The 26,868-nt window shown below is 38.7% G+C and overlaps 1 protein-coding gene across 7 annotated transcripts in view; it reads right to left on the minus strand.

Moving 5' to 3' along the window:
* Nucleotides 1–26,868, minus strand: part of galnt9 (polypeptide N-acetylgalactosaminyltransferase 9) — a 99,092-nt gene that overhangs the window by 22,274 nt on the left and 49,950 nt on the right. For 6 of the 7 annotated variants that reach the window (XM_010876649.4, XM_020052195.2, XM_020052194.2 and 3 more), the window contains 2 exons: nucleotides 23,419–23,616; nucleotides 20,426–20,543 (listed from right to left, as the gene is read on the minus strand). In XM_010876649.4, coding sequence (XP_010874951.1) covers nucleotides 20,426–20,543; nucleotides 23,419–23,616 — 316 coding nt within the window. The remainder of the gene's footprint in view (nucleotides 1–20,425; nucleotides 20,544–23,418; nucleotides 23,617–26,868) is intronic. The other variant, XM_010876648.4, reaches the window with a different exon arrangement.

The raw sequence follows: 26,868 nt of genomic DNA on the forward strand, positions 1-26,868 counted from the left end.
TGACTTTGTGTTGAGTTATTTTGAGGGAACAACACATTTACACTGTTATACAAGCTGTACACTCACTACTTTCCATTGTAGCAGAGTGTCATTTCTTCAGTGTCACATGAAAAGATATAATCAAATATTAGCAAAAATGTGAGGGGTGTACTTTTGTGAGATACTGTATCTACCCTATGTAGCCTATGGCACAATATTCTACTGTACATCGTGCTGTACAGTAAAACCCATGCTGTGATCCATTCTCATGTAGATTCCAGTGCCATCCACCATATGTTTTTGGACAAAGCAGGTTTTAATCTAGCAAAGAGAAAGCATGGCAGTAATGCAATGGAGCAGAGGGCAACTGCTGACATCCTGGGTCAGCGTGAGAGCAACATCACCATGTGTGACACAATTAGTCAACAAGGAGGGTCACATTAACATGGCCTTATTGGTCCTTACAACAGGGACCGATTGCTGGTGTTTCTCAATGGGCTAGTGCAAAAGCTAAAAGAAGCAGAAGATGAAGGTGAGGGGACTCAATCCAAATATGTCATAATCTGGGACAATGTAAGGTTCCACCACAGTTCGAGAATAGTTCCAAGCCAATCCCAATATATGTTGAATGTATTTTTCCCATCAAATGAAATTGAAAGTAGAAACAACGCTTAATACTTATGAGGTTTTCAGCTATTGAGTTTCGATATAATGTCCATCCGAGAGTTTTTCCTTTTACACAGAGAATGCGGGATTGTTTCAGTTCTGTTTCAGGAAAGAAATCGGCAAACTATAATATGGTCGTCATTTATGCGTAGAAATGCTTACCACAATGTTCATGGCATAGGCAATTTACACAAAATATTGTGGCAGACAGAATTGCAGAGGGGAGTCTGAATGAAGGTGTTCCGGGCCCGTCCCACCGGGAGGAGACTCCAGGGAAGACCTAGGACATGCTGGAGGGACTATGTCTCCCGGCTGGCCTGGGAACGCCTTGGTGTCCCCCCGGAAGAGCTGGAGGAAGTGTCTGGGGAGAGGGAAGTCTGGGCATCTCCGCTTAGACTGCTGCCCCCGCGACCCGGCCCCGGATAAGCGGAAGATGATGATGATGATGATGAGTCTGAATGACGTGAAGCATGTGCCAGTTGGACATCACTTTCCAGCACGGACATGGAGACATAGAGGACGAGGATCATACAATGTTTTTATTCAGTCATATTATGTCTTTGTTTTGGTTATTTCTCGCCAATAGACACACTTTTCTATCACAAAAATTAAATACCAATGAACAAGATATGATCGAGAACCCAAAAAAGTTTGAGGCAGAACTCTCTAAAATGTGTACCCAAGCAAGCATCCTACATCAGGACCATAAAGTTGCAGCGCAAAAACATTGTAGTGCGTGAATGCTATACTGCCCCATTTATACAAAGCAGTGGCCGAAAGAAACTGGTAATATAAACTACCTCCACTACTTTGTTGACAGGCTTTCCTTTGCATACCTTTCATATTGAAAAAAAAAAAGACACCAAATAATTCATGGCAATATCAAATTTGTGTTATTTTAGGCTCTGTGTGAAAGGGGTATAAGAGTCTGCAAAGATGATTTATTCATAAGATATTGCTTTTAGAGTTGGTTTTGAGTTATATTTTTATTACATTCATTACATGTTTACAGTATATAAATATCGTAATACTATAAGATATTTTGAAGAAAAATATAGGTTCTAGGAGAATGTATTTAATGTTGTGAGAAAATATTTCTTTTTGCAAAAACATGTTAAGAAAAATTCTGTGTCAGAATTCAGAAAAATGCACAATTCAGAAAAACTGTAAATGTTTTGAAAAAGTTAATTCTGGTTGGACATAAGCACTAAACAGAATAACAAAGTCATTAGCTCCTGTTCAACTTCTGGTCATAAAATATGATGGTAGTTGGGCAACGTCGCCAAGGGCCTTCTCCCATTGGCAATTGCTCAAATCACATTAGACATTAAAATGGAATAGTACAGGGGTTGAGTCATACAAGAACTATACAGCTCTCCCCAATCTTGCATACAGTACATATCTCCAATTAGCATAAGTAGTAGATATGAGTACTAACTATCATATCTATATCATATAAACATTTGAATAATCTTGAGACCTAATTTTAACCAAATATTCTAGCCTTAGCCTAGTTTCACTTCATGACCAGCCATGTGTCACCCCAGTCAAAAAAACTATACAAAAGTATATTATTTGAGAAGCAAAAGTGGTACTTTAGTACACTAAACTAAAAAGTATTTAAGTACTATTAAAATCGTAATAAACATACTTCACTGTGTTAAAATGGACCCACTTATTTCATACTTGAGCATACTTATAATACACTGAAAAAAATATATAAACGCAACCCTTTTGTTTTTGCCCCCATTTATTATGAGCTGAACTCAAAGATCTAAGACTTTCTCTATGTACACAAAAGGCCTATTTCTCTCAAATATTGTTCACAAATCTGGCTAAATCTGTGTTCGAGAGCACTTCTCCTTTGCCTAAATAATCCATCCACCTCACAGGTGTGGCATATCAAGAAGCTGATTAGACAGCATGATTATTGCACAGGTGTACCTTAGGCTGTACCTTAGGCTGGCCACAATAATAATCTAAAATTAGTTCAGCTCATGATAGAATATCTGCCCATTTAAAAAAACACTGCCTATTTAAAAAAACATAAAGTGAGATCTTCTCCCATGAAGCTGTGTGGCTTTATGAAGTGAAAGAAATGCTCAACACATCTATATTATATATGTTTTTGTGATAGACTGTGACTTTGAAGATTCAGTAAATTTGAGAACCACTTGTTAAGTGTGGACAGCTAGCGTTCAAAGCGCTGATTGATTCACTCCTTTGTGCAAATTACATTTTAATTGCTTCAGTGAATAACAATTAAGGCAATCATAACATCAAATATTTCCATTAATGCTTTAACATGAATAGTAGAACATGTAACATTTCCTATAAAGCCTACCGATACTGTTTAGCCACAATTATAAATAATCAGTGGTTAAAGCATTATTCATTTGGGCAATTGGTATTTTGTCAGTATTCCTGTTACTCACGTGAAATAACACACTGGGTAGACCATCATCTAAGTTGTTGAGAATGACAAGGATACCAGAAAGCAACATTAGGTGTTGCAAAGGCCGTGCGTGTAGATCCCAGCCTTTGCAATACTGCATCTGACTGAATGAGATGCGTGAAGTTTCAAAGCTTAGTTGGACTACCCTCCTCCAGTAAACTACAAGCTGTCACTTAAGATGTATAACGGCTAGAGAATATACTTTGAATAAAAGTTAATGCAGAGGAGAGTAAGTGTGTAAAAGGTTTGTTTTTGAAATCTCTGGTATAACCTTTGTTACATTAAATTATTAAAATAATTTTGCCAAATACAACAACACCAAAATCCACCTAAATGAAAAAATAAAAAGAGAATTTAAAAAATCTGTCATTACAAAAGTGATGCAATTTAATGTTTGCGAACGCCAGAGTTTAAGTTAATGTAACTGCAATTTCATAGACAGTATGATGGTTAATTATCTTCAAGGTTTTATTTTATTTTTGCATATTAGGCTCAGAAAACAGAGGGTTAGGAAATTAACAATAGGTCTTAAGGGATCTTAATTGCCTTGTCAATGTGTGTTTTAAGATAGGTGTAAGCACAGTCACACTTGAAAGAGGCCTTTAATGAAGTTTATGACTCATGTAGATAATGCGAATTCTGACAAGTTCTACCTAATTGCTACTCCCTCTGGCCCTGAATGGGTAAGAGCTCTTAAAACTTTGTCAGGTGCTACAATATGTTTTGAGAGCCACATAACCATGGCAATATCCAAAAGGTATTCAGCAATTTCAAAGACTTGAAAATAAGCTTTATGGGCTGTTATTCAGAAATATTTGTTATGGTTAGGACAAATTGGATTCACAATATTTGATACAAATTTTATTTTTTTTTATTGTGGGACATAACTTTGACACCCTGTTTAAATAAAACAAATAATGTTTCATTACAGCTTTTAAAGAGGATTTTTTTGGTAATTACATTGCATTAAATTCAATAAAATGGTTTTACTCTGATGGGCAATTCAAAGAAATTCAAAGAAGTCAATCGTGTCATGGTCATAATGGGTGAAATATTTAATATGTTTTTACTTTGATGTTTGAATACAAAATTATGTAAATCATTTGAGTTTTACAAGCTGGGGAATCTGCTAGAATTTTTAAGTATGTGTGAAAAGAGTTCTCAGATGAGCCAATATTTTTTTAAACATTAGCCTATATACAATTGACAACTCAGAAACAAAAAGTAAAGCAGCAATCAGGATTACACTGTAGTACTAAATCACATAGGGCCAATTTTGCAAAAACAGATTAATCCTAGTTCTAGTCAAAAATGTTCCTCTCTATAGGGTTGAGCCGGCAAGAGAAAGGCGCAGGGATGTAGTCACCCTCGGTGCATTGGGAAAGAAACAACCCCAACTCCAATATCCAAGACGTCAACCACAAACTAGCTGGGTGTCAATGAGATGCTGGAGGACCTTCCAGTCATGGACGATGGTCATCAAGGTAAACAAACACAAACATGTTCAGTATGACCCGGAGTACATTGTTGAGCAGAGCCAGGTACAAAGCAGAAGCATAGGTCAGTCCCAATGGCTTTACAACACATTCATATTTGCCCCTGGCGGTGTTAAAATCCCCCTCCTGGATCCAAACCAGGTGATAAGCATTCCAAAGGTTGAGCATGGAGAATGTGGTCGCCCCCTAAAGCAGCTCAACAGCAGTGATGAGCATCAGCGGGTACCGGTTTTTGATGGTGATGTTGTTTATAATCTGGTAGTCACCTTATTTATCGTTCTCCACAAAGAATCCTGTCCCGGTGAGAGATACAGAGAGCCGAATAATTCCAGCGCGACTCCATTACTTTGGTCTCTGGACCAGACAGAGGTAGTCACACCAGTGGAGGTGAGGTTCCAGAGTGGCGGTCTCTAGCGTAGTTGTAAGGCCACTGCAGAGTGAGAGAGGTGGCCCGGAACCTGCTGAGAATTCAGCCAGGACCCAGGACAGGCCGGGGGCATCCTCCAAGCCTTGGGGTGTGCTGCACAGACCTCAGACATCAGGCATGACAGAAAGAACTCCAGCCCATAATGGAAACCATAGTCCAGTCAAAAAGGGGATTGCATTTTTGGACCCATTAGTGGCCTAGAACAACAGGTATGTTGGGGGAGCTTAGGGGCAAGAACTAGATCGCCTCACTGTGGTTGCTAGAAATGTGCAGGCCAACTGGGACAGTAATGGGCCTCACCCGGCCAATGGGATACAGAGAAGGGATGAATGGGGATCCCTAGCCGCTAGACAATGGCAGAGACTATAGCAATCATTGGCCCAGGAATCGATGAGAACCTGGAGTGAGTGAAATTGGGATCCACAGAAAAGGGTAGCGTGGAGCAGGGTGTGTGTTGATAGAGACCAGGGGGTCTCGGTTTGGCCCCACCAGCATACCCACAACTACTGATGGGCTTTGTCATTTATCGTCCAGGTTGGTGATGAAATGAGCAGGGTTCCCCCAGCACAGGTCTCTGCGGCTTTTGATCCTCCGCTGCAGCACTGCAGGGGTAAGTCGTGTCCTACCCAGCTGCGTGGGTTCTGGAGGTGAGGGCTCATCAGTTCACAACCATTCTTGGAGGGGCTCGGGTCATTAATAATTATGATAATTAAGGTTAAATACAAGGTTAGTGGTATATGGCCATTCAAAAGGTCAAAGGGTTTCTACGTTGAATCCATGGGCTTGCCAAGTAACAAAAAATTATGCTAAATTACTAAAATGTAAAAATGAATCCCAAATCCAGCAATGTGGGGGGAAAACATTCCTGTCCAATGTGGCAGCCCCCAGAACATTGGCAATTTGCAGCTCCCCATAACTCTCCAATTTAGAGGGGGACTTTGATAACAAACATCTTGATATGATGGCTTTGTTTTCTTTCAGGCTGCAGTAGATATGCTTAAAGATCCTGCTGTTTCAAACAAGGTACCATTTTCAATGAGAGGGAAAATAATACAAACATGTTGGCTATGGGATTTTATCCAACACCAAAACCTTTTACAGCTCTGTGGCTAAATACCATGCTGTACCGTGCAAATTGCAAACTGCAAATCAACTGTTTTTTGGTTAGTTGATTAAACAAAAAAGGTGACACACATTCACCTGCCCTGATCACAGTCAACACAGAGATATTTTAGACTGAGAACATAAAGTAATATAATAGCATGAATTAGGACTGCACAATATATCGTTTCAGCATGGACATTGCGATGTATGCATCCGCAATCACATCGCAGAACGTGCGATTTAGTAAAGTAAACATATATCAGTCTACAATATATATATATATTTTTTTGAAATGTTAAACTAGCATTATATATCTGTCTGATATAACATTATTTACTCCGATTTATGGCTTATTGGCTACACAGTATATTATTATTATTATTTTAAACACGGTTAGCTGCTGCACGTGGTTGACATGCAGGCTCTGCTTGGGTGTGACGAAATGATGAGCGAGGAAACCGACAAAAAAGACCAAAATGGAGAATTTGGTTACAAAAAGAAATGCATTGTCAATTATATCAGACAGGACAGGATCATGTTGACCAAAAACAAGTACTTTGTCGAGAGTGCCATGCAATTGTTGCCACAACACGAGGCAACACGACAATTTGTTCGATCATTTAAGGCGAAACCACAAACCTTCATATGACGAGTGCAAAGCATCTCAATGCCGTCCAAAGCAAAAATATATTTTGGATGCATTTGCCAGTATTACACCATATGAGAAAGGTTACAAACGGCAGAGAGAAATCACAGATTCAATAACATTTCACATAGCCAAAGACATGATACCAATTAACACCAAAAGAGGGTTTTAAAAACATTATCCGGTCGCTTGACAAGCAGTATGTAATGCCATCACGCAACTATTTTTCTCAAGTTGACATCCCAGAGTTGTACGAGAAATGCAAGGCACAAGTTGAAACAGAGCTGTCACAAGTAGAATATTATACAGCAACTAGGGACTTGTGGTCCAGCCGGACAACGGAGCCCTATATAAGTCTGACCGTACACTATATTAAGGAGGACTTCCACCTGAAAAGTCGCTGTTTGCAAACTGAATTTTCCTAGAGGATCATACAAGTGAAAACATGACAACAGGGATGAGAGAAGCTTTAGCTAATTGGGGCCTAGATGAGAGTCGTCTAGTCTGTATTACAACAGACAATGCCGCGAACATGGTGAAGGCTGCCGCCCTGAAAAAGTGGACCAGATTGCAGTGCTTTGGCCACAGACTGCATCTTGGCAAGTTATGCCCAATTGTGAATTCTATTTTACTACTGTTGCTATTGCTATACTATTACTGTTACATATTTTTACCTAGCAACCTGTTCAGAAATATAACATTTTTAATAAGTTTAATATAGTTTTATTGTAGAGAATGGGGCTGGGAAAGAATGAAGGATACAGACTGTCAGGTTGATACCCAAAGCTCTGAATGCCAGGGCTGATATCCTATGGCATTAATGGTTCATATCTATATATCTCTGCTATCTTTTTTTATGTTTAAATGTTGCATTTGTTTACAAAAGCAAACAATGGAATTAAATGCCCCTATATTTTGGGGTATCATTAAGTAAAATAGTGCTAAACCCATGAGATAAGTTATATGAGAATGAATGTGTTTTATTATAGGTCTTTAAAACATAAAGAAAGCATGCTGAAACTATTTTTTTTTAATCTGTAAATAAATAATTGTGTAATCATTTGCAAAACAGTTTTATGAGCAATTTATTTTTTATAATTTATTAAAGTAAATTAATTAAATGTGTATAACAATAAGTTCTTTATTTTGTCTTTGTTTTTCCCCTTAGAAAATGCAGTGAAAAAGGATGGAGCTGGTGGGTCAATTGCAAGAAGCAGGTGGGTCACTTCTCTCACAGCTGGAAGGCCAGAAGTGCTCTTGACAGAGCCCTGAATGAACTCAATCTACAGTGGGGAGAACAAGAATTTGATACACTGACAATTTTGCAGGTTTGTAGACCTGCACAAGGCTGATCAGCAGGATACTAAAGCAGCAGAAGGCTATAACTCAGGTTCTGTCTGAGGACAGGAAGACACAACATCTAATTCTAACCTGGCAAGATATGGATGTCCTGGAATCTGTCAGTAGGTCACTGGGCACACTGCTGGACTTCACAGATGCACTCTCAGGAGAAGACTATGTTAGTGTCTCATATGTGAAGCCAGTTCTTCACCTTTTCAACACTTTAATGCTGCTAATACAAGAGGGAGACAGACATGACCAAGACCTTGAAAACTGAGATGTTGCACTACATCAACAAGAAATATACAGATGAAGCTACTCAGGAGCTGCTAGATGGGGCTTCTTGTTTGGACCCCCGGTTCAAGATGGACTTCATCAGTGAAGACAACAAGCCCCAAGTCAAGGCCAGAGTGGCATAAGAAATTATGGAATGCAAGGAGGAGACTTCAAGCAGCAGCACAGAAGTAGAGGCTGAAATTGCTGATATGTCCCAGGAAAAGCAAGCCAAGAAGTCCTTGGGAAGTTTTTTTTAAACAGAGCGGAGCTGCAGCAAAGGGTGATTCCTCCCTGACCCACAAAGGTGCTTTGGAAGCAGAATTAAACAACTACCTGCTAACACCTTCTATAGACAAAGAGGAAGATCCACTTACATGGTGGAAAACACAGAGTAAGCGTTCCACATCTTGCCAAGCTTGCCCACAATTATCTATCCATTCCCGCTACAAGTTCCCCCTCAGAGAGGCTTTTCAGTAAAGGTGGCAACATTGTCACTTGGCAACGGTCATGTCTCAAGCCTGTAATGTTGAATAGACTGGTATTCTTGGCCAAAAACCTTACAGTTTGAGTGAGCAATGTATACATGCTTAAAGTCAAGTTATTATATTTTAATATAATTTAGATTTACTATATTATTCTACAGTTATGAGAAGGAAATTTCTTTATTTTACTCTGTTTAGAAAGAAACCAGATTTTATACAGCTGAGAAGTTTAATTTAAATCGGCATTTGTCTAGCCATGATGATCAACATTGTTTTCCTTTGGCACTGTTGCCAAGAAAAGTTTCTTTTAAAAACAAAAGTATGTGAAATACAATGGTTCTGTTTTAATATTTGTTATTCATGTTAAGTTCATTGGTATTTATTAGTTAGGTTTTGCATTTATTATTACAAATTATTTGTTTTATAAACACTATTTTGTTTTTGTAAACCACTCAGGATTGGTGTATAGCTGCTCTTTTTCATTTTTCAAATGGTTTAAATTAAAAGATATGTTTCTGTTTTCAAAAAGGAGGTTTGTAATTTAATTTGTAATGTAATAAAATGTTAAATTCACATGAATTCCCTATTGTGATAATGAAACTTTCTCCGTATAGAATGCTCTGTTTTAACCTGGTTGGAGTACTGAGATAAAGCCTCCTGTAATCTCCTGGATCCCTTATAGACACCACATCTCTTCATTCATAAATTAGCCCCTTTATTTTAGGGTAAGCAACATGCATTATTAATATCATAACATGTTAGATCATTGACTTTAGCCTGAATTGATAGAAGAGTATTACATGAATACAACAGAACCATGTTGAATTAAACAGTGTATTCATTAATTTAATAAATTAAACTACCCAAATTAAGTGAAAAGGAAAAAAGTAATTTTCAGTTTTATTTTTATTTTCCATGAATATGTAGTTCCCTACAAAATCACCCCAATCATTCTAGAATAATTAATTATTCTCAAATAGAGCTTTTCAAGTAATCTGGTGAAGACATCATGTATTTTTTCATAATACAATATATATAACAGAAAAAAGAATATCGCAATGTCAGTTATTTCCAATATCGTGCAAACCTAGCATGAAATATCTACACAGATCAGCCAGAAAACGTGTTTCATCAGACCAGGCCACCTTCTTCCATTCCTCCGTGGTCCAGTTCTGATGCTCATGCGCCCATTGTAGGACCTTTCGGATATGGACAGGGGTCAGCATGGGCATCCTGACTGGTCTGTGGCTATTCAGCCCCATGTGCAACAAACTGCGATGCACTGTGTGTTCTGAATGTACCTTAGTTCAAAATGTCCATAACAGCACTCAGCCAGTAGTAAAATTAACCATTATTTACCACCACTCCCCAGCCCAAAACTATATATGGGCCTATATTGTACCTCAAGCTCAGTCCACTTACCCACAAACCAAAACCCAATTGCACTCTCAATTGTGTACGAGATAAATAGAAACCTCAGTAGTCCCTAAGAGTTCAGCAATAGCCAGGAATTTTCTTTTGTGACATTTGACTTCAATACTCATCTCTGTATAGCGAAGGTATTTTAAATGATACAGTACATTGCAGATATTTTATACATTAAACTAAATATTTAATTTAATATGGTTAATCCCTTTGACACGAAATCTACCTGTATTTACTTTAATAATAGCAGTCAGATTTTGTTGAATTGGTTGAATGCTAAATGAATGAATCAATGCTATTTTAATGTATGTCAAATATTCCTCTTTGTCTTCCATTTGGGACTAATGGTGAGGTAGTTACTGTAGGTAAAACCTACTTTAATGAAGCATAGACTTAATAGTCCTCAGTCCATTAAGCATTAACAGACTGAGTTACTTTTTGTAAATTCAAATAATTGAATGAATGCTAAATTACTGAATGAATCAATGCTATTATACAGTGTATCTCCAATTCTCCTTTGTCCTCCCTCTTGGGACCCGTGGTGAGATAGTTATGTAAAAATCTACTTTAATGAAGCATGGAGTAAATACCTCTCAGTCCATTAAGCCCTAGCAGATTGATTCCGGCCCTCTAAATAATGCACATATTGAAAAAGACAAATGCTTGATCAATATTGCATGGTCTCCCCCATTGTTACCTTTGCACTGTGCCTATTGATGAAAAACAGATCTTTCCTCCCATGTCCTTTCAGTTAAAGGACTTTATCTTTGAGAATTAATCATCCATATAATTGGGAGATGAGTCAAGATAGAAATAAATCCAAGAGAGATATGGTTTATCTGTAGTCAATAGGGATGCAACAGTACAGTAGGCTCACGGTTCGGTACATATTGTGGTGTGTGTGTCACAGTAACGGTACGGTTTCAGTATGAATGACGTCATCATGTTAGAAGTGTTTCCACTCGAGCCAGCCGACAGTGGCAAAGCAATGCTTGCAGACTGTACTTACGGTCCTCTTATCCTTGTCATTGTATTGAACCCTGAATCGAAAATGTTCCCACACAGCGGATTTGAAAGACGGGGGTGCCTCTTCAAATTTGCTTCTCTCTGAACACATTTTAGCTCTGGTCACGGGCAGTGAGAAACCATGATTTCAGTCAGAATGTTAGATTTCAACAAGACACTTGTGACGGTTGGCTGCTTTTCTCCCAACAGAGTTGTTCACGAGGTAGATAGCTAGGTAGTACCAAGCTAGGTAATTTAGCAAGCTATATAGTGGACATTGGCTGTTAAATCTCCTGCAGGTACCATTGGAAAGTGCAAATTCAATCAGAAGTTGTTGGACAACAGCAACTTCGCTTTGTGGTTGAAATCTTTTGAAGGGGAAGAAAATGAAGCCCACTGTGTTTTTTGAAAGAAGTCCTTCAAACTTTTCAAACTTGACACATACACCAATCAGCCATAACATTATGACCACCCGCCTAATATTGTGTGGGACCCCCTTTTGCCGCCAAAACAGCCCTGACCCATCGAGGCACAGACTCCACTAGACCTCTGAAGGTGTGCTGTGGTATCTGGCACCAAGACGTTAGCAGCAGATCCTTTAAGTCCTGTAAGTTACGAGGTGAGGCCTTCATGGATCAGACCTGTCTGTCCAGCACATCCCACAGATGCTCGATTGGATTGAGATCTGGGGATTTTGGAATCCAAGTCAACACCTTGAACTCGTTGTTGTGTTCCTCAAACCATTCCTGAACCATTTTTGCTTTGTGGCAGGGTACATTATCCTACTGAAAGAGGCCAAAGCCATCAGGGAAAACTGTTGCCATGAAAGGGTGCACATGGTCTGCAACAATGCCTATAGCTGGGACATGTCAAAGTAACTTTCACATGACAGGCAGGACCCAAGGATTCCCAGCAGAACATAGCCCAAAGCATCACACTGGCTCCGCCGACTTGCCTTCTTCCCATAGTGCATCCTGGTGCCATGTGTTCTCCAGGTAAGCAACGCACACACACCTGGCCATCCACGTGATGTAAAAGAAAATGTGATTAATCTGACCAGGCTACCTTCTTCCATTGCTCAATGTTCCAGTTCTGATGCTCATGGGACCATTGTAGATGCTTTCGGCAGTGGGCAGGGGTCAGCATGGGCACCCTGACTGGTCTGCGGCTACGCAGCCCCATACGCAACAAACGGCGATACACTGTGTGTTCTGACACATTTCTATCAGTACCAAAATTTATTTTTTCAGCAATTTGATCTATAGTAACTCATCTGTTGGATTGGACCACATGGGCCAGCCTCGCTCCCCATATACATCCATGAGACTTGGGCGCCCATGACCCTGTTGCTGGTTTACCACTTTTCCTTCCTTGGACCACTTTTGATAGGTACAGACCACTGCAGAACGGGAACACCCCACCAGAGCTGTAGTTTTGGAGATGCTCTAACCCAGTCGTCTAGCCATTACAATGTGGTCAAAATTGTGATCCTTGCACTTGCCCATTTTTCCTGCTTTTAACACATCAACTTTGAGGACAGAATGTTCACTTGCTGCCTAATACATCCCACACACTGATAGGTGCCATGATAACGAGATTATCAATGTTATTCACCTCACCTGTCAGTTGTCATAATGCTATGGCTGATCGGTGTATATGGGAATTAAATCTGTGGAATACCATACGAAGTGTGAGGAACTCAAAAACACTGAAAAGCCTTGCTTGGTCGTACCACCGACAACAGTACAACAAGTAACGTTATTGTTAGCAGTAGGCTTACTGCTCTAACAACAGTGGGTACTTCAGTAGAATTGGTGTCCTTAAGTATTTTTTTTGCCTGGGGTGTTGTTGTGAAATTTGTCTTAAATTGAATTCATAGTGGCATTAAAAAGTCTTAAAACGTCTTAACTTTAACTTCCAGAAACTTGCAGATACCCTGTGGGGTGCCTTTAGGGAGGTTTCCTACTGCGATGTCATTGCAAATTGTCCATTGGTTGTTTAAGGGGGAGGGGGTTGTGGTCCTTGCAATTGTCAAATTTTGCAACATCTGTGGAGTAAAGTTTGTCAGCCCTCAGGAGCCCCCTAAAGGCCTGGGGCCTCAAGCAGTTGCCTGCCTTACCTGTTCACAAGCTACACGTCAGGTTCTGTGGATCTGAATCTACAACGTGTGAGTAGTCTGCAGAGCAATAAGCATGTTTTGGTAATTATAGGAATATTACCAGCATATCGTAACACCGCGGTTCAAGTGTGCGTATTGAACCTTAGGGGGCGTAGCGAACGGTTCGTTAACATACCATGTACCATTGCATCCCCAGTAGTCAATACCTAATCTAGGACATCGGACAGGTCTCAAATGCAAATGTACTGTACCTATTTTTCATAATTTATGTCAATCTTCTTCAATGACTCATTATGTTGCCCTTTAAACCATGACCTACTCTAATTGGAAAATTTCCTCATTTAGTGGATCAAATCAGTCCTATTATTTATTTAATGGTCTGTTTGTTATAGTGGGAACACCTGTGGCTGGCTGCTTTTTCACTGGCTGCCTGATGGACATGGGAATGAGGGTGATTTAGCAAGTCATGGCTGGAACTGGAATGGCTGGTGACCACAGATGGCTGAGGCTTAATGTGAGCTCATAATGACAGGCCTGCCCTTTTCAAGGTGACTCTCTATGCTGTGTGTGGGAAAATGGAGGAAAGCAAAGTAAAGGAAACACTACTACAGAGAGATTTGATCTCTCCTTTGGATATAATGATAATAAAATATTAATGTGACAGCGTAAATATTTTATTTACATCTGTTTGCATTTTTGGAAAATGGCCTGTAGGAAAGCATGTCATTGTTAGTTTACAGTTGTTAACGTAGCATGTGAAAAATATAATTTGATTTCAATTGTGCACCCATTTTACAGTATCTACTCTATTGTGCTAATGATTCGGTCAATATAATAGAGATAGCACTTCAACTTTAACTCAAGTTAGTGTAGTAGTGTGAGCACAGCTTGATCTTACAATTTTGAAAACTACAATCCTGTAGTGTATCAGCTTGATCTTACAATCTAACCTTTAATTGAGGTAAAACTGTTAAAGGGAAAACAAATGGTTAATTAAGAAATACATGATTAGCAATCATAGAAAGTTTTGAACCAACTATAATACATAATCTAAAGTACTGTATGTTCCCCGTGATATGAAAACATTCTCCATGATCACAGCTGGGGAATTGCTAAAGTTTTCATCTATTTACACACCTAAATATGAACTATTGCACTGTTGATATGTCATCGATATATTGCTTTCAGCTAGGACGTGGATGCACATGTTCATGAAATGCTTTTAAATATGTAATACATTAATGTACAGTGCAAGTAAGTGGGTAAGTGTGTCCAAACATCTGACTAGTACTGTACGTAATGATGGGGCTTTAGACAAATAGATACTTCATTAAAATATTTATATGTAATACTTTATATATTGATATGTGTTCTTTAGCGGCACATACCTGAGGGGACTTGAAAATATGTTTCATGAGATGATTCATCAGCAAATCCTATGTAAGACTAAAAATGCATGATGCAATAAATGTGTATTGACACCACTACCAGAACTCAGCATTTATATTCTTTCTTATCTTCATTTTGTTCTTTGCAAACTCAGCCTAAGGTAAGAAATATTTTCCTTTTTGACACAAATGTATGGTTCTCAAATTAGATTGTACAATTCACACTGGACTGCAGTGAAAATAAACAGCTTTAAAATAAATACTTTACTGGAAATGCTGCAACTGCATCAATATCATGTTAAATTAACAGCATTTTAGACATATTGAGATGCAGTAGATGGGCAGACAGGGGTAGCTAGTGCTGTACTGAAGGGCAGTTTAAAGGGTAGTTTGCCACGTTCTCCCTCTGGTCTCTAGGCCATCCCATGGGAAAAAAACTTCCGCTTAGCCCAGTCAATGCTTTTTTCTGCAATGATGGAACCAGCTTCCATTAGAAGCTAGGACAACAGTTCCCATCTTCCAAAAGCATCTGAAACCCCACCGTTTTAAAATAATGTAAAATAATTCCACATTATTTTACAAAGCGATACTGGGTTATGAGCCAGAAGGTTGACGGTTTGCCTGTTTCAGAAAGGGGCAGGTGAGGGATGGGCACAGATCTAAGTAACCCTAACCCAGTGGTTCCCAAATTTCTCCTGGGGCCCCAACAGCCATTCCATCTATTAGATGTATCCCAGAGCTAGCTCACCTGATTCAACAGGTAAGGGGTTTGTTAATTAGTTAAGTTGATTCAGGTGTGCTAGCTCTGGGATACATCTAATAGATGGAATGGCTGGGGGGCCCCAGGAGAGGTTTGGGAACCACTGCCCTAACCCATGGTCTAATGTCAATAGTCTTTGTTTCTTACTGTTTTTAACCTATCCTATTGTCTTGAGTCTAAACAAATATCTAGATTTAGTTTTCATACAAAATCCAACAAAACTATTCACTTCTGATTATTGATCCCTGTGGCCTGTAATCCTAGCATTTGCTGATGCTAACTTCCTCTTTCTCTCTGACAACTTCTTACTTGAAAAAGGCTAGCACCTTGGTACTAGACCAGAAAACCTTTTAAAGAGAGTGTTATAGGGAAGGCAGAACACCCAAAAAATTGTTAACACTCCAAAACCTTTGGCTGTGAAATGTGTCTTTCATCGGCAGTCGTGGTGTAATGGTCCTGGGCAGCAGTTTGCTACTGAGAGCTGCCCTGGCTAATTGTTAAACATGTTCTTGTCAATCACGTCCATCCCAAATGGCAACTCTATCTCTGTTTTTTATTCTCTCCCAGTCTCCAGCTTTCAATTAGCTGGCCTCAGAGATATAATAGCTCACTGCAACAGAGAAGCCAATCACCATTCTATTAGAGCATATACAATAAGTATAGCAGTGAAGCAGAGCTAACTGTTACTCAGCCATTCTTATACAGGTATTCGCTGAATGGCCTGTTTGTTTAATGATAATGTGTTTAATCTTTCTCACACAGTGACAAAATTCCTGAAGAAAAGGTAAAAGGGTTTGCGTAGACATTATGATGTAAGCCAAAGAGAGACTGTCCTTGCCTATGTGGGGCATTGCTATTAACTTATTATTGCATTAATCAAGGCAAGTGCAACTCTCCCTGTGCCAAAGACTCCAAGGTAACCTGCTAAAATGACTAAAAAGATGGTTGCACATTTTGCAAAAAATCTCACACATTTGTACTGTATCCATGAATGCTTTTTGAAGAATGGTCAAGGCTCACAAACAGCATCAATCCAGACACACTGAACCCACTCAGACTTGCATAACAACCAAATAATTCAACACATAATTGAATCGCTATGGCTCTCCAAACTGTCTTAACACACATGTACAACACGACTAACTATATCATAATACACATCACTGACCACATCCCTTGCATGGTTGTCGCTAAGCTGAAGACCCTGGGACTGAAAAACGCCCAATGCAACCGTATTCTGGACTTCCTGAAAGGTCCTCCGCAGGTGGTTAGGGTAAGCAACCTCACATCCGGCAATTGGACACCTAACATGGGCCATCCAGGACTGCGTTCTTGGTCTTCTCCTGTCCTCCCTACCGCATGACTCCAACACCATCAAGTTTGTCAATGACACTTGTTGAGATTAACAATAACAAAGCCAACAGTAACCTCTCACTCATCATCAGCAAGCCAAGGAGCTAACCGCAGACTTGTGAATACAAAAAGGGGCGAGCATGGCGCCATCCAAAAGCAAGTCTAGAGCTTTTAAGTTCCACGTCGACAGACAGCCACAGACTGTTCTCTCTACTACCTCACGGCAATACCAGTGCACAAGTGCAGCTTCTACTCCCATGCCCAAATACTGCTCTATGCACACACACACACTAAGATCTGCACTCCTAAACACATTGAGACCTATACATACCGCATACGCTATGCTCACACATGCATAACATCCACACACATACATACTGATTCCACATAGGCACTCATCGCATACACTGCTGATTATTCTTTACCATTGCTAAGGTCTTTGCACTTTATTTGCCTTAAAAAGCCACTGATAAAGTTATTGTTTTTAAATGAACTTACTAGTTTTCTTCAAGAATGAGTGGTCCTCCATTATGCAAATCTGCCATTCTTACAACATTACTTAGGTTTCATTCAGATGGAACCTGACGCTTGTGTGAATCAAACAACAAAACTGAAACATTTGTGTTCAATGAATTCAAGGGTTCTAACTGTGGTACAAATATTTTTGTAGTCAGAATTGTTCAGTCCTGTCACTTTTGTAAGAAGACAACTTTGGGAAAAAGATGGCATTGTCACATAATACAATCCTGTCTTGTGAAGCATGTAAAAGCCATAGGTGAATAAACAACTTACATTTGCTTCTAGCTCAAATATTTGGGGTTCCACAGAATGTGACTTTTATATTTTCCAGTTCTTCTTACTCTGACTGAATAGCATTTCTATAATTCTATGCAAGTCAATACACAAATGGCTAATGGATGGCAGACACACACAGTATATGTATATCATAACGTGATGATGTCAAACTGTCACATGGGCACATAGTGCTAACTAGTCACTTCACCCTAACTAGACCCTAACTTCACCCAAACTACCATCTACTATTCAACTAATATCCCTGCACACTGGTTCTCATGTTATCTGTGCATTATTATAATCTCATCTTCTTATTAACATGATCTCATCTTCTTATTTCATAGTCATCTATTACCTACTAGTTTATTGTCTTTTTAGGAAATGGATCATAAGAATGATACTGTCCAATGGTAACAACTGTTTTGTTCAGCGAATGTGACTAATCTAATTAGATTAGAATGGCTTACTGCAAGCATGGTGCAAAGGTTTGACCATGTGAGCAGAATGAGAAAGTGGGATACACCCGTATAAAACACACCATCCAGTGGGTTAGTTATAACATTCTATAGTGCTGTCTAAATTGAATCTCCGACCCCATGAACCCGCAACTTAGTGACATAGTTATGTTCATTGAACAAAGAAATTGAGTTTAACCTTGGACAGAAACTCAGGGGTGGTATACTGAACACTATAATGAGCATTTAGAACAATGAACAATGTGAAACCTAAACCTGAAAGGACCCTTTACTGTATAACAAGACATGGAGTGTCTGAATGTCTCACACTATTCTTATACCATGCAAATAATGAGGATATGTCATTCTAGTCTCTTTGGAATGATGCTACTATAACAGTCCCTCCATGTACCTTAAGAGGGGTTGAGTTATCAATAAACCAACCAAAATCTATCTTCTCATCCCTCGCCTCTGAAGTGATTTGTTTAAAGGCTGCAAAAACCCCTTCAGAAGCACCATTCAAACGATCTGAAGATTTGAAATGGATGTGATGACATTAAATGGAGGAGGATCTTTAAAGACTTTCTCATTCCAATAAACCCAGCGTTTAGATTCAGAGTGGTTCCACTTGGCTGATGAGAAACATTTTCTGAATTTAAACGCTACCAATTCTTCAACCAAGCCTCTGCTCACATGAAGCATTAAATTCAACACAAAGCAGCTGCAAATAGATTTACATTTTTGTATAGGGCTTTAAAGCTTTTGGCTCGACTGAATATGTGCATTAAACCTTTTCCCTTCCATCTGAGAAACATAATTTATAACTTTGCAGAGGTTGAACATCTCTCTGTTAAAGCTTTTGGTATTGTATCTTAAGATGTAACCCTTAGGCTATAAAACAAAAGGAAACTTAATCATGAGCCATAACAAAGATGGGAATACAGATTTCATAAATAATTTCAGCAGGACTTTCCAAGTGAGCCAGTGCAATTGTAGGCCACAGTCATGGAAGCCAAGGGAAGCAAAGCTTTCCAAAATATGTAACCAATAAAAACAAAAACATAATTAAGAATGTATATTTCATTACTTTTCTGTTTTGTTAATTTGCTTTTGATTTCACAAGTGGATGATTTCTCAACCAGAGAAAAGTTAAACCAATACCACAAAACAGCGGCCCTGTCTCATTATGTGTAGGCATGTATTTCATGTTGTGTGGCTAAAAAGGATACAACTGTAATCTATCTGGATTGATGGAAGTTAATTTGTTTGCCATAACAAAAAGTATTGAAAAAAATGTATAGTCAAATTACATCAAATTTAAAATGTACTGTACAGTAATTGACAGAGATAATATTTTTCTCAGTATGGTGTCCTCAAATGTGTCCTTTCCTAAAAATCCATGCATGCCCTTATTTACTTTTGGCTTTACCTAGTTCACCATATTGAGTAGTGATTCAATTATATCCCATTGTGCTCTGGGCCTGAGAAGTTGGGAGTTCAGGTTCATCACTGCAAAATGTTTACTAGCTGGCTTGAAGTAAGATCAGACCGCAACAACAATTACTATAGCCCCTTAAAGATTTGCAAAATATAGTCGCTAAGACAACAAAATCTAAATGTGTACTATTGTATAAGTCAATACATCTTTTCAAGTTGATAAGGAGAATTAAAGGTGAGAAAAAAAGGTTATTCTAATTGCTCAACACACACACACATACATAATAGCCCAATACATATCATTGTAATAAAGTAATTAGTAATACATGGACCCATATGTTTTTGCTATCTTAAGTCACCACTGCTGTAGTTCAAATGTTGCGGGAATCAAGAAGACAGTTCTTCACTTTCTTTACAACTTATTGATGACTCAATTGTGTGAGGAAATTTATTCAATCTCTCTTTGCATGTGATTATTGTCTTCTAATCTTGGCCATACAAACCCATTTCTATAGGCTTCTAGAGTTTGCAATATGGATTATTATTTTGGGATTTCTTCAGTCATTTCACGCACCAATCTTTACTGCTGTAGGCCAACCGAATATTGGATTTGCAATATTCAGTATTGTATTCCAGCACACTACTCTTCACAGTCCGTTCGACAATCTCAACTCAAACCCACTAGCCTTAGCTGAATAGGCTTATTATCAACTTATTTACCTTCATGTTGTAATATCTATGGAAATTCTCATTTCAAGTCTATAAAATAAATGTGGATATATTTCATTAACAGAATCTCATTGTTCTTTTACTCACCCGCATGCCAAGCTCAATATTCTCTCCTCCATACACCTCCATACCAGGATCAAGTAGGCCGATCTCGCCAAAGTATTCTCTGTCCACCACAAATGAGCAGCCAATCATAGCTGGTGTCCTGGATGAAAAAATAGGACGGCTTTTATAACAACAAAAAGGTCCTTCCTCTGTCTTTGTCTTAATCAGTTTCAATAACATCTTCAATAATGCCACAGGCCACTCTGTTGAAAAGAGTCTTTGTTAAATCAACAAGATTCATAATAATGTCCATATTTCACACAAGGCAATTTGAGTTTGAACAAAGACACTATATATGCAAACTTCACAAATATGCTAGATACATTTTAAGCAACTGAGTCATACCAAATGTCCAGTAGGCAAATTAAAGTAAGGTTGCTAAAATTGAATTTGTGACCTGGTAAAATAAAAAATCTGATTATGTGTCCCTCACATGGCACTTAACCCCAATAGTTCCCAGGTCACTGATGTTAATGATAATGTGTTCTTAGTCAACTTACATAGTAAAATAAATATATACATATAATATTATGGTATGGGGAGGTTCTAAGACTTGCCACACTCATGATAGTCATGTCCTATGCCAGTGGACAAGATGTGCAAATGTTTGTAACAGACGGCAATAATTGTTTGAATGTTAATCTGCTAGTGATGGGACACGCAAAGCAGATGCTTCGAAGCTTGCTTTGAGATTTCAACCCACAGTCTGTTCAAAATTAAAGGGCCAAGTCTTGCAATCGAGCAACAATATCACATGAATTATGACATTTGAAGCTTCGGATCTCATGCAAACATGTGGTACGGTTTTGACAGACATGGCGCTTTTCAATCATGCTTTTATACATATGAAACTATATTAGTCTACAGCCTGAACAAATGAAATTCACAAATTAACTGGTGAATTTTAAAACCTTTGTGCTACACATCATTCATTATCAATAACAGGCGGGTATCCACAATACCTTAGACTATTGTTACAATTAATATCACATCTTAAAGCTGAAGTATGTAACTTTCAAGAACAGGAAGTATTAAGAATATGTCGCTAGACTCCATTGAGGATTGTGTAAAACTGAGTAACGTTTCTTATTAAGTCTACCTCCACCACAAATAGCGTCTATGAACTGTATTGCTTTTGCCACTGGCCGTTTTAACAGCTTATTAGCCAGTAACAAGTATCTACTAACTTCCTAGGAATAATCATAAGAATTAAGCAATTGAAATATTCCATACCAGAAACCATTGCAATATAACCGTATACAGTTTTAGGTTTTAGCTAGCAAGGTTTTCGCCAATAAGGAATAATTCACAATGCGTACTTCGCTTTGTCTGCGAGGAGATACGTACTCGGTAGTTCACAAGTCTGCTTCTCTAACCACTACGCTATTTAACAAGGGGAAGTCACTCAGTCAGTCAGTCAGTCAGTCACTCATTCACTCACTCAGTAAGAGACATTCGCTCTGCTTACACTGTCCGCAAAAAGACATGCAGACACACATATGCTTACCCTCAAAAACTACCTCAGCATGTTACCAAACTTCTCTCTTCCCAGTAAACATTCTATAGATGTCTGGCATGTCCATTGGAGAAGCTCCTTTTACCACACACTATCATTTTCTATATAGTTTAAACCTATTCTTCCATTATCACATTTGCCTTGAAACTTGCTAACATTTTGTATTGAACGTTCCCCAACAACTAAGCTCATGGGTAATCGGTCTCAGTTCTATGCAATCGGTCTCAGTTCTATGCTAAATCTAATGTTGATGGGCAGAGTCTTGGAGGAAACAAGTAAATTTAGTATTTCCAATAGAAATCCACACATCTGACACACTCCATTTGCCCCTTCAGGATCTCTGTCCATTCACATTAAAGTGTCAATAACAGTAATGCAAATAGCTTCTGCAATGTTTGTAATTATTCTCCTGTTTTGACACAGAAAAATCAATTCCATTTTCTAGACTTCACATCTGAACTACTGTACATCAATAGACATAGAACAGAAGCAAAAGTTACAGAACAATCCTCTAAAAAGTTTTGTTTTTCATGTTTTTTTTCTGTTGCATTTGTAATGAATCACTCTCAGGGGCAACAATAACATAACAGAGCCATGCCTAACATTAATTCTGACACAAGACATTGTTAAGACAGAATATTTGTCTCTAGCTGGCAAGCATATTTGGTTGTCATTCACATAGCGATAAGGAAAATTGATTGCCATGTTGTCAGAACAGCCTTATTGAAATATTTCTCAGAGGAGAGGTCTTGTCTCTGAGTCTCATCTTGTCTATGCTCAGCTGTTCTCCCATCTCGTTCCTGACATTGTGTGAAGTTGCAATCATAAGCTAATATGCTTTAATGCCTCAGCCAAAAGACAAATGGCCCATAGCACATAGTTCATCAGTCACCTCCAGTCTTCAGACACAACATCACTTAAATTACTAATCTCGTTTATGACCTGATTTACCAAGTGTGTGTTGTCATGACCTTGCCCTAAACAAATACAGGATCGAAAAAAAGATATGATTCTCTCTGTGTGATTCAGGGAATATTGTATAAAACTCGTCCTAAACATATTAAAAATATATGAAATATGACACACCTGAGGCCCCTAGGAAAAATGTATTATAATAAACATTAGTACTATCATTAAAATTAAAATAGAGCGCCAATACAATAAAGAGTTGGGTAGACAAATATACAGTCCACACCTACTGTATGCAATTACACTAATGACCTAGAATCAAGGTTTCCTCTAGTGCACCGCCGCATCAAAATGAAGATATTCATCACTTTAATTAGGTGCACCCCCCCCCCCCCAAAAGAGATTGACTGTTTGTTGTTTGGACCAAAGACCCCCAGAGCCATACAGTTGACGGCTCTAAGCATGAATAAGTCATACCCAGGACCTAGATATCCATATATCATACTCATCTATAATGGAGGGGTTGCTCAGCTATGGTGAGGGCTGTTACCTGATGGGGGCCGTCTCATCGCCCTTGTCCAGCCACTCCTGAGGGGGGATGATGTACATGCACCACAGGCCCCAGTTGTAGCCATGGGCAGCGTTTGCATACTGCTGCACCTCAAACGTGTTGAACTTGATGTTATCGATGGCTGGGAGGATGACCCGGGTGTGGTCCTCCTTCACTCTGGCCAAGATAGGCTCTGCCCTTTGATAAGAGATGAGAAAGACGTCAGGGTTGAACTGCTATACTGGGACAATGTTACAGGACAACCATCAAACAAACATCCATCAACAACCCTTTAGGTAGAACAGGATGAAAACAGATGTAATTCATACTTGTGACCAGCCATAAAAAGAAAACTACTGCTTTGAGATCTTGCGTTTCTACCTGTCATGTACAGGGCTGCCAGTGATCCTGAATAAAAGCCCTACCCCAAGAGCCTGCCAAAGTCTTCAACAGTTTCTCTTGCTCTAGGGTGCTTTGCTTGGCACGTTTTGTGTCAGAGTACATCAGGCAGTGTACAGCAGCTTTTGTGTGGGTGTCCCCTGGTCATTGAAGTGGCTGGCAACAGAGTTCATGTGTTTGTTCCCTTATTTCGAACTCATTTTGCCTTAGGCTTTCATGTTGATATGCCTTTAGGAAGATATAACCCAGGATGTAAATTATTTTGCCATACTGTCAACCCTGACTATTTAATCAACTGTCTAATTAGATGTGCTTCAGTAGAGCCTAAGAGCAACTACTTACATGAATAGCTAATAGTTACAATATCACAATTTTTAATCTGACAGTGGGATGCAATTATGACCTATAATTAGAGGTAACTATTCTCATACTCTATTGCTCCTTGCACATTTTCTTAAAAAACACTCTCTCCTCTTCTATTTCGGTCTTCCTTCTCCTCCTCTCATATTTTTTTAAACCATGCCTATTTTTCTTCCAAAAGTAGAATTATTCTTTATCTCCTATAGGTACTTGAAATAGGGGAATTGATCAAAATATAGCAAATGGGTTTCCCTGTAAAAATAACTGACAGATGCTCTACTTAGAAAGCAATAATTTTGTAAGAGTGGAGCAATTGTTCAAGGCATTTGGAAAGACTGACATAAGAGTGACCCAGTACTCTGTTTAATGACTGAAACTGTGTGAGAGAGGTGTTGATTTTACCTTCTGCTGTTGGAAAGTAGGTTTATATCCAGGTAAAAAAAATGTGTGAGAAAAAAAAGTGATACAATATAATTGTGACAAATATTTTTCAGCCATTAAATAATACTATCTAAAGTTCAATGTACTTTGCTTGTGTTTTGCTTCCCTAATGAACCTTCTCTAACTTTATATTGCCATGTGCATAGCATGGCGATGAATAAAGTAGCCACACCACCTGCTGAAATGTTGCTAAACGGGTGTCATGTATGCATTCTCTAACCTTGAGAACCGACAACCCCCCTCTCCTCTTCTACAGCCATTAATCTCCACCTGCCCTTGAGAGTCTACAGTAGAGTAGCACCCTAGAGCAAGCTAGCAGCATGCTCAACACTTCAGTAGCTATCTCAGGGATTAGAGTGTTGATAAGAAGTCCCTGAAACAATGAGGGATTTGACTGATAAATCTTGTCATTGTTCCCATCATCCTCTTCCTATAATTTAATACACATAACCACTGTGAGGGATATTCACCCAAATCATTTCCAATTCAGCTTGGTTTCATATTCAAATAGCACTTTTTCCTCAGTAATGACTTGCGTTGTCTTGTGAACACAGTCTGTCAATAGGTCTCGCTCTCAATTGTTTTTCATAGGGTCTCCCATTTTATGGCTGCCTGGCCTGGCCTTTTTTAAAACATCTCAGACAAAATTATTTTTGTGTGCATTGTTCAGATACTACAAAATAAACAGCCCTGCATGTTTTCAACTAATCCTAGTGACGTTGTTCTCCCACCTAAATTCTGGGAGATGTTACACACTAAAAATATGAATAATTTCACCAAATAACCAATTGAGATCATCTGCCCAATCTCAATCTGTGCACTTAGTAAATCTACATGCTTTTAAAGACGACTCTTCTTCCTCTCTATCTGTCCTACCTTTGTCCTCTCTGCAGACACAAGAACGCAGGCCACTGAATTTTTTTTCTCCAGATTAATGGAATTTCTGTGCGACACATCTTGAATTGAAAATGCTTCTCAAACACTGATTTATCAGATAATGGGATCTAGCTTCATTCATAGCCATGCAGCCACAGAACTGCATGCCCTGAGTGTGTAAAATAGAACCTGTTTAAAAAAAAAAACATGCAGGCAAATACACTACGACATGAGTTGCACCTCCAGAAAGGTGAGGCGATTTCATTGTGACATAGTAGGATTTTGGGTTCATTACATTTGAGCATGTGAAACTGTATGTACATTTTTGTGTGGATGAGAGAGACAGAGGGGCCGAGCAAGAACAGACTAAAGTGTGTGTCGTCTTGATAGTTATCACTAGCTAACACAGCCATGAATTCAACCGGATTCTAAAATGTCATCTTGTAACCTGATTTAAAACCTACACCTAACTTTAACCACACTGTTTACCTTATCTTTAACCCTAACCTAACTTCAAGATCACAGGGCAAATATTTGTTATCATGAATTTTTATGATAAAGCCATTTTGATTTTGTGGCTGTGTGTAGTGTAAACCCTGCATGTCTGTGTGTGTTCATTAATGCTTGTGTGCGTGCGGGTAAGAAGCCTTTGAAAAACATCTCAGACTTCATTGCCTCCAGCCATGTTCGTTCCAGTACATTAAGTTTGCATACTGCGCACAGATCTAGGACTATCCAGTCACACAGTTCTTCAGGGCTGTTGCTTTGGATAAATAAATATAGAATCTGCAGCTGAATATAGACATTGAGCAATACTACTAGTAGGGAATGTAATTTAGAATGAATTTAACGTTCTTGTGAAGTTCACTGAATAAAGTTTTGGAAATACCATTAGTATAAGTTTAGCAGCAATACAATCTCTATTATTTACTTTGTGTTTTTAAGTTGACTTGATATGTACAGTATCTCAACAGAAGTGAGTACACCACTTACATTATTGCAAATATTTGATTATATCTTTTCATGTGACAGCACTGAAGAAATTACACTTTGCTACAATGTATAGTGAATGTACAGCTTGTATAACAGTGTACATTTGCTGTACTCTCAAAATAACTCAACACACAGCCATTAATGTCTAAACTGCTGGCAACAAAAGTGAGTACACCTCTACGTGAAAATGTCCAAATTGGGCCCAAAGTGTGAATATTTTGTGTGGTCACCATCATTTTTGTGAGATACTGCATATACTCTATTTACACAGGAGTAAAAGTTAATATACCAAATCTGTTTATTTTGTATCTTTGACAGGTGGTCTGTGGGACTCTAAATGTGTAAATGTTAAAACCCTACTTTTCTTCTGAAAATTAATAA

Source organism: Esox lucius, chromosome 13, assembly GCF_011004845.1.
Source record: "Esox lucius isolate fEsoLuc1 chromosome 13, fEsoLuc1.pri, whole genome shotgun sequence".
Lineage (NCBI taxonomy): Eukaryota > Metazoa > Chordata > Actinopteri > Esociformes > Esocidae > Esox > Esox lucius.